At 57.1% G+C, this 8,827-nt stretch overlaps 1 protein-coding gene across 1 annotated transcript; it reads right to left on the reverse strand.

Moving 5' to 3' along the window:
* Positions 1-466: 466 nt before the first annotated feature.
* PLEKHF1 (pleckstrin homology and FYVE domain containing 1) lies at positions 467-8,492 on the reverse strand. Its single transcript, XM_060083747.1, has 2 exons — positions 8,382-8,492; positions 467-2,123 (listed from the first exon to the last, which is right to left on the reverse strand). Exon 2 carries the CDS (start codon positions 2,107-2,109, stop codon positions 1,270-1,272), a length of 840 nt encoding a protein of 279 aa, XP_059939730.1. The 5' UTR covers positions 2,110-2,123; positions 8,382-8,492; the 3' UTR covers positions 467-1,269.
* Positions 8,493-8,827: the final 335 nt, after the last annotated feature.

Raw genomic sequence — 8,827 nt, forward strand, 5'->3', positions numbered from 1 at the left:
GCCAGGCTTCAGGTGGCTGCCATTCAAGGTCCAGCCCCAATGCACACTAGCTGAGCATGGCAGGTTGCTGCACTTGGGACTTCCCCACTCAATGGCACCATCCTCGGGGGTGGGCCAGAGCAGGAGGACACATGGGAGAGCTTTAAACCAGGAAGGCTCATGGAAAGCTGGACAAGTGGCTCCTTGTTTCCTTTACTTGCTGTCTGGCTGTTTAGATAACTCACACCAAGTGAACAGGGCTGCAGGTGCTGGGCTACAGTCACAGCGCCTGGATGGACGGGGCTCTGTCCCTGGGAATCAACCGTGGTGTGGTGCAAACATCTGACCCCACTGGAACTGCCAGCATTCTCAGGAATGCCCAGAGTGGTGGACGGTTGTTGACATTTGCCACTTAGCATGGTTTCGGTCCTCAATCACAGAGCTGTGTCTGAAGCAAGAACACTCCTGGACTTTGCAAACACATGAGTCAATAAACTTTCTTTTTATTATTAAGTCAGTCTGGGTAGGGTTTCTGTCACTTGCAATTAAGAATCCTAACAGAAAACACTGCTTTCTCCAGCACAGGGAGGGATGAGGACAGGACTGAGAGGCATCAGACACCTGGAGGGAGGTGAGACTGGGCCAGAGGGCTTGGCAGGCCACTCTGGACCATGGGGAGCTCAGGCTGCAGTCCCTGGGCCTGGCGGGCACCCACAGCATGGCAGTCTCTTGCCTGGCTCTGGGTGAGCCCACATGCCTGCCTTGACAAGGCCCAGCCAGCCAGGCAGGTGGGCATCAGCAAGGTAGGTGGGCAGGCATTGGTTTCCTGGAGGCCTCTCAGGACCCACGGTCTTTCCTGCAGGGGGGCGGGGCCCGGTCTGGGGATTCAAGGCCTCAGAGAAGAGGGGACCTCACTCCAGTGCAACCTTCTCTCTGGTCCCTAAAGCTGCCTGAGGTCGTCTAATTCAAGGGATCATCTGGATCAACAGCTCAAAGGGCCGAGAAACGAGAAACGACATTTGTTCCCAAGAGGCCTAAGTATTTTGGGTTTGCTCAATGAAAAGGTAACTACCTGAAGTGGAACGAGAAGGACGCCGGTATCCAAAAAGAGGCATTGGGGATTCAGAAAAAAAGAGCCACTTCTGCCGTGGGGTAGGGTCCCATGGGGAAGGGCCCTGCAGGGTGCCGGGCAGCTTGGGGAACTCTGCCCTCTCAGGGGCCCGGTCAATGGCATCCGCTTGGATGCCAAAGTGACTAGGGAAGCCCTCCCGCATGTCTGCAGACCCGGGGTCAGCTGTGGAAGGATGACCAGGAGACTCCCGAGGCGTAGAACTCCACGCGGCTGGGCCAGTCACCATCCCCACTGCCCTCCCTGTCCTCGTCTGAGTCATCGTCGTCTCCACTGGACGCTCCGCAGACGGCCCCGGCCAGGTAGGCCGGCTGCCCGGCGGCCCCGGTGCCCAGCTCCTCCGCCTCCTCCTGCCGCTTCTGGGCGGCCAGCTCGCGGAAGCAGAGGCTGCAGACGCGCAGGGGCTTGGGCGAGAGGCGCGGCAGGAGGAAGCGCTCGCGGGAGCACTCGGCACAGACCACAAAGCCGCATTTGCGGCAGTGGTGGCGTCGGGTGAGCGCCGAGAAGCGCGTCTGCGTGCAGCGCATGCAGATGTCCGTGGCCTTGTCGGGGATCCAGGGCGCCGCGTGCTCCGTGCTGGGCTGGAGGCCCGTGGCCAGCAGCTGCCGCCGCACACACTCCTCGATATGGCTGATCCATTCCTGGCGCTCGGTGGCGGAGGCGGCTGACACCACGAAGGACTTCTTGGCCGTCTTGATCATCCAGCGGTTCTTGGCCTGCAGGGTCTCGGGCAGCAGCTCCAGCGTCACCTCCTCCAGCGGAATGATATGCTGGCTGCGGTACTTGCGCTTGTTGAGCACGATGCTGCCGTACACCAGGATGTCGTTGAAGAGGAAGAAGATGCGCGGTTTGGCCTTCTTGCGGCACTCCTTGGTCAGGACGCCCTCACCCAGCAGCACTCGGCCCGGCAGGGCCAGTGGCTGCCCCGATGCCCCGAAGCAGCTCTCAACAGCCGCGATGCGCTGGCTGTTGATCTCCGTGTTCGCCAGGTAGTCCACCATCTTCGGCCACTCGGCTGTGGGAGGAGCAGCAGAGGAGGCGTCAGCTTGCTCAGACATAGGGGGGGCGGGGGGCGCGGGGGGGGGCGGGACCCCCCAACCCCCAGCTCACCAACCCATCCATCAGACAACCCACTAATTACCCCAATGCAGGCTCAGACGGCCACTCAACCAAGGAAACTCGCTGCCCCAGAAAACGACCCTTAGACAAGGAGTTACTGGGAGGTGAAGGGGGAACCCCCAACCCAGTGAGGGGCGTGTGGAAGCCAGCCCGGGATAGGAAGGCAGCAGTAAAGATGTGTGATTGAGAAGTGGGGGCTCAAGCCCCTGGGGAGCCTTGGAAAACAGGGTAGAACAGGCCTCAACACCATCCACCCAAGGGGCAAGGACACTGAGCCCCAACTCCCTTCAGGGGCTTCCAGGAGCACTGACCACCCAGCACTTTGGGCCTGCCCCAGGCGGAAGGGTGCAGGTGCGTGCACCAGGATGGGGAGTGCCAGGCAATGGAGTGTCTGCAACCCCAGCCTGTCAGTGACCCCCCACCCCCCACCCCCCATCTACCAAGACAAAGCATCGTAGACCCTGCAACCCACTCACTCAGCCCATGAGCCCAGTGGTCACCACATCATCATCCCAGGTACCACTGCTGAGTGCTTCTTCCATGTCAAGCATGACTATCTCATTGAGTCCTCACACCAACCCTAGCAGGTAGGTCCCCCCTTGACAGGAGGAAACTGAGGCTCTGTTAGTAACTAGGCAGCCCGGAGCTTGCACCCCTGGAGACGGTGCTGCTCAGAGCCTTCCCCCATGGAGCAGGAGGCCTCTATCCTCCTCTGCCAAGCGCTCCATGTGGTAGCCCCAGATCTCACCTGGGCCCCCGCTGCTCTATCCATACCCATTCCCTTTGACTCACCAGACTCACAGCTTTGAGGAAACCCAAACACCGCCGACCCCAGGGCAAGCCTGCAGTCCCAGCTCTCCCCTGAGCTGCCCCCGTGACCTCCCACCAGCTCCTCTTCTTTTCCAGAAACAAACCACCATTCACCTAGTTGTTGAAGCCCCAAATCTAGGACTCCCCCTTGAATCTCCAATTTCCGGTACCCCCATTCAACCCACGAGCAAGCTCCATCATTTTTCTCTCTCACACTTGGCCCCAGCCTGCCCACTTCTCACCACACAACTCCACCAGTGAATTGACAGCAAGGCTATCTCCCTTTCAGAAGGCGTCTCTCTGACAACCCCAGCTCAGGCAGCTTCTCCCCCTACCCAGGACAGGGTCAGCAAACCATGGCCTGAGGGTCAAATCTGGTTTCCTGTATAAGGTTTTATTGGATCACAGCCACATCGTTCATTTACGATTGTCTGTGCTGCTCTCCTGCTGCAATAAGAGCTGAGAGCTGTGACAGAGACCACATGGTTACAGAACCTAAAATTTACTCTTTACAGAAAAAGTTTGCTCACCTTTTCTGTAGGATGTTACCCTATTTTGCTTTTTCTTCACAGGACTTACCAGGACCTGATATTTTCTTGTCTATCCATCCTTTGCTTGAGTGTTTTCTATTTCCCTCACCCACTTCTAAGCTCCATCACAGCAGGAGCCTTTTCTTGTTCACTGCTGTATCCCCAATGCCTGGAACAGTGCCGAGCACATAGGAGGTGCCTCATGAGTGGCTAGTGAATGAATGAACCAAAGCTCCCTGGGGCCCACCACAGGAGGAAGGAGCCAGCACCTCCTATATCCGAAGAGGAAGTAGATGAGAGCTGACCCCACAGCCGCCGCTGCTGCTGCACCATGTGCGCACAAGTGTACAGGCACACGCAGCACACCCCTGGCCAAACTGATCACACACGCAGAGTTTCTGGGCCACCACACTGCAGTTCCGTAAGTCAGGCGAGCTGTGGGAAGCTGAAGTGTGGCCAGCGCGGGGGCTGGATGCAGGACACAACAGGGGTGCTCGGCCCCGACTCACGCGCCCCTTGCCCCTTTCAGACCACAAGCCATCCTGAGAAGTGCTGTCCACACCACCTCATGTAAGAACCACTATTTTTAGGCTGCTGATCTCAGCTGCATGTTGCAAACCCAGCTGATTATGGGTGGGTGACAGCCCCGGGCTGTCCTGCTAGGACCAGTCACTGCGTCCCTGCTGTGGACAGTCTGGTAACATTCCAGAGGCCACCCCCAGGACCGGTGGGCTGGGTGCTAGGCCCCGGGCTGGGCTGAATGAGGACTCCACTGGAGGAGCTCAGAGTGTAGCAAAGGAGGGAGAGGCACCAAGAGCAGGGACTTTGGGACCTACAGCAGCGACAATGGAGATGCCTGGCAGAGGGGAAAGGGCAGAACAAAGGGTGAGCTGGGCGCACTCACACAATGGGCTGCTGTTGGCGCTTACAGTGCCTCCACCCGATCCACGTGGGCCAACATGGAGGGACAACAGTCACCAAACGCTGAGTGGAAAAAGCCACCTGCAGAATGGTCTGTGTGACACCACGTATGCAGAAGCTACGCAACATTTAAAAAGCGTTCAAGAACTATATCTGTGAATAAAAATGGATAGGATGGAGCCTCGCACCCATGAGGATGGCTGCTATCAAAACAACAGGAAGTAAGTGTTGGTAGGGACATGGAAAAGTTGGAAGCCTCCTGCACTGTTAGTGGGAATGTAAACTGGTGCAGCCACTATGGAGAACAGTATTTATATATTATTTATCCAGGAGAATTGAAAGCAGGATCTCCAAGTGGTATTTGCACACCCATGTTCATAGCAGCATTATTCACAACAGCCAAGAAATGGAAGCATCCCAAGTGTCCATTGATGGATGAATGGATAAACAAAAGGTGGTATAGACATACAATGGAATATTATTCAGCCTTAAAAAGAAATCCTGTCACCTGCTACGACATGGATGGACACTGAAGACATTATGCCAACTGAAATAAGCAAGTCCCCAAAAGACAAATACTGCATGATTCCACTAATATGATGTATCTATAGTAGTCAAATTCATAGAAACAGAAAGTAGCAAGGTGGTTACCAGGACTGGGGATGGAGGCGGAGGAAGAACGGGGTCGAGCGGGGGCTGTGGTGGTGGAGGAGAGTTGTTATTTAATGGGTATAGAGTTTCGGTTTTGTAAGATGAAGAGAATTCTGGAGATATTTCCAAACAATAGGAATATACTTAACACTACTGAACTGTAAGCTTAAAAATAGTTAAGATGTTTTTTTTTTTAAAAAAAGATAGATACAGGGCTTCCCTGGTGGCGCAGTGGTTGAGAGTCCGCCTGCCGATGCAGGGGACGCGGGTTCATGCCCCGGTCCGGGAAGATCCCATATGCCGTGGAGCGGCTGGGCCCGTGAGCCATGGCCGCTAAGCCTGCGCAGCCGGAGCCTGTGCTGCGCAACGGGAGAGGCCACAGCAGTGAGGGACCCGCATATCGCAAAAAAAAAAAAAAAAAAAAAAAAAAAAAGATAGATACAAACCAAAATCAGAAGAAAATTTTATTTCTTTCATTTAAAAGAAGGCAGCAGCAAATGTGATAAAATCCCAATACCAGTCAGTTCTGGGAAGCGGGAACATGAGCTTTTTCTTTCTCTCTTTCTAAATTTAAGGTCCTCAAAAAGAAAAGAATTACAGTACAATGTCTGGGTCAAGAGCTCTGGGCTCTACTGGCCTCGCAGCAGGTCACCAGGCTGGGCCTCCCCTGACCGCACAGCAGCAGGGCCCAGGCTGCAGGACATGCCAGGATGAACATCTGAGGACGGAATGCCACTTGTTCCCTCCAACACACCTGGCAGCCACCTAGCAGAACTGGGTGAAAACCCAATCTTGCAGCCACACGCCGAGGCCTAACACATTCAGCACTGAGCAGACAGACTTTACGTGGAGAGAAGAGCAGATGCCCCCCACAGTGGGTGAGCTCTGGAGGCAGACGTGCCCAGGTCCACCTCTGACTAGATGCTACCCAGGTGGGCGCCATGGAGGAAGTGAGGAACAGCGCCCAGGGAGGGGAGAGCTTTGGCAGGGGAGGCCTACAACGCTGTCTCCCCGTCCCTTGTAGGAGGCCCCAGGATGCCCCACGCTGCTCTGTCCCTAGTCAGTGGTTTACAGACCCCCTCCAGGCCCTGTTGGCAGCAAAACATGGCGCAGGAAGGGTGGGGAGTACCTGGTGACAATGAAAGGGGTCTGGGCTCCATGCTGACTCCACACACTGACTGGGGTAGTGGGAAGGCTCTTGTGCCCCCTCCTCCGTGGACCTGCAGCGAGTACCAGCTGGGGTGAGGGGCCGGGCAGACAGCATCCTCCTGGGGGGCTCCCCCACATCTGCCTACCAGATCTGCCACGACCAGAACTTCACACCTGCTATAACATGGCCTGGAGATTTTTTCTTTTTTTTGGACCGCGCCCCTCACTTCTTTCCCTCACCAGGGATCGAACCCGCACCCCGTGCAGTGGAAGCGCACGGTTTTAACCACTGGGCCGCCAGGGAAGTCCCCTGGAGATCTTCTTGGTAGACGAGGCAGCACCCCCACCTCCCCACCCCCCACCCCTCCCAGCAGGTGGGGAATTCTGTTCTTACTGTTCCCACTAGGGAGGTGAACCATCCTCCCTTAGAACAGCGGAGGAGAGAGCTGAGCCTGTGCCCACTCCTTCGGGGGCCGCCTGCCTCAGGACAGCCTGTGCTGACCCCCATGTGGTACCTCAGATGCTGACACAAGGTGGATACTCCCGAAGGGCCAGTGTCTGGGAACAGGGAAGTAAACAGACCTGCTCCTGCTTGCAGGTTTTGGAAGGAGGGCAGTCTCCTGGGCTGGCCTTCCTGAACACAGGTGATCCCACCACCTGAGCTGGGCCAAAGGTGCTCTCAGTGAGTGAGCCATGCCCTAAGTGTCACTGGGTGGCCAGGGTTCTGTGCTTGACAGTCGAGGTGTCACACATGATCTACACCAGGAGTGGCAAATCTATATGAAGTCTGAACAACTGCCAGTTTTTCTAAATACAATTTATTGGAAAACAGCCACATGTGATGGGGACTGGCTTGCAAAGCCTAAAATATTTACTATTTGGCGCTTTACATAAAAAGTTTGCAGACCCCTGATCTATACCACCACATGCTGTCAAATGCATAATTCAGGGACTTCCCTGGTGGCGCAATGGTTAAGAATCCGCCTGCCGATGCAAGGGATACGGGTTCGAGCCCTGGTCTGGAAAGATCCCACATGCCGCGGAGCAACTAAGCCCGTGCGCCACAACTACTGAAGCCTGCACTCTAGAGCCGGTGAGCCACAACTACTGAAGCCTGCGTGCCTAGAGCCCGTGCTCTGCAACAACAGAAGCCACCACGATGAGAAGCCAGCTTGCCACAACTACAGAAAGCCCGCGTGCAGCAACGAAAACCTAATGCAGACAAAAATAAATAAATAAATAAAATTTATAAAAAAACAAACAAACAAAACAGTTTCAGTGTGACTCAAAGCGTCCATTTTCCCACCTGCAAAAGGGGCTGATGACAACTCTCCCCCTGCACAGCTTTTCAGGTGTTCAGGGAGAGAGAAAGGGAAGGAGATTCCAGGTGACTGCAGGCTGGGAAGGAGCTGCCACCTCTCTCTGGGCCTGCCTCAGTTACTTCCTCTGTGAAATGGGAGATTAAGCCCAGCCCTGTTTCCTTTGACAACTCCCACCAAAAGTCACAAACTCACACGCTTCAGGGGCCAGGCGGTTCCTAAATGAGAGAGGCCAGCGAACACCTAGGTCACGGGGAAGGCGCTTCCACCCTCCCTCTCCTCCCCCCATAGCTAGGGCAACTATCTCAGCCCACTTCTCCACACCCCGCAGACTGGGACCGACGACGGCGTGAGTCAGGAAACCCTGAACCACCTCCGGACAGCGGGAGCGCTGAGATCCCTGCTGCCCCAGGGCTCAACGCCCAAGGGCGCCTCCTGACCTTTTCCGCTCTCACGTCGCGCATACCCCGGGGACCCTGCCTCGACCCCGGAGACCCCTAACCTGTTTTCACCCCGGAGACCCCTTACCTGTTGTCACCCCGCTATCCCTGGAGCCCCTGCAGCCCCCGCCCCGCCTCCAGCCCGACCAGCCAGCAATAAGCGCCCTGCTCCGCGCCTCTGCTCCGGGCCAGAGTCCGAGATGGTCCTGGCTGCGCGCCCGCCCCGCCCCAGCCCCGGGGCCATATAGTCGAGGCGGTCAGGGGAGCTTGGAGGCGGCCGGCCGGCCGGAAGCCCGCCAGCTCTGCTCGCCGCAGCCCGGCCGGGGACCCTTACCTCCTCGGCCGGGGCCCCGCGCGCCCCGCCCAGCACCCTCCGTGTCAGACCGCACTCGTCCGCGCCGTTTCTCTCGCCAGCTGGGGCTAACCCCGACCGCCCAAGCCGACGCGTTCCAACTCTCCCCGACACGCCCCTCGCGGCAGCTCCGCCAATTGGAGCCCTGACGCGCGGCGGGGGCGGAGCCTGGACTCCAACTCCAGAACTCCAAGTTCCCGGGAAAAGTGCGCAGGCGGAGCGGCCAGAGTTTGAGTGCGTTGTGTTGCGCCCCTGCTGCGAGCCAGGGGTGGGCGGGGCTCGCTTGTAGCTCTCTCCCGGCGTTGGGTACCCCGTCTCAAGCGCCCCGGTTTCCCTTTCCGACGCCGCGCTCTGCACGCTGGCTGTTCTCGCCAGGCAGCAGACTTTGAACTCGCCGGACTGGGGCCTGTGAGCCAGGAAAGGGGGAG

This window comes from Mesoplodon densirostris, chromosome 19 (assembly GCF_025265405.1).
Source record: "Mesoplodon densirostris isolate mMesDen1 chromosome 19, mMesDen1 primary haplotype, whole genome shotgun sequence".
Lineage (NCBI taxonomy): Eukaryota > Metazoa > Chordata > Mammalia > Artiodactyla > Ziphiidae > Mesoplodon > Mesoplodon densirostris.

What these genes read in the sequence shown, in the direction of transcription:
- PLEKHF1 (XM_060083747.1), bottom strand. Translation starts at nt 2,109, where the DNA reads ATGGTGGACTACCTGGCGAACACGGAGATCAACAGCCAGCGCATCGCG.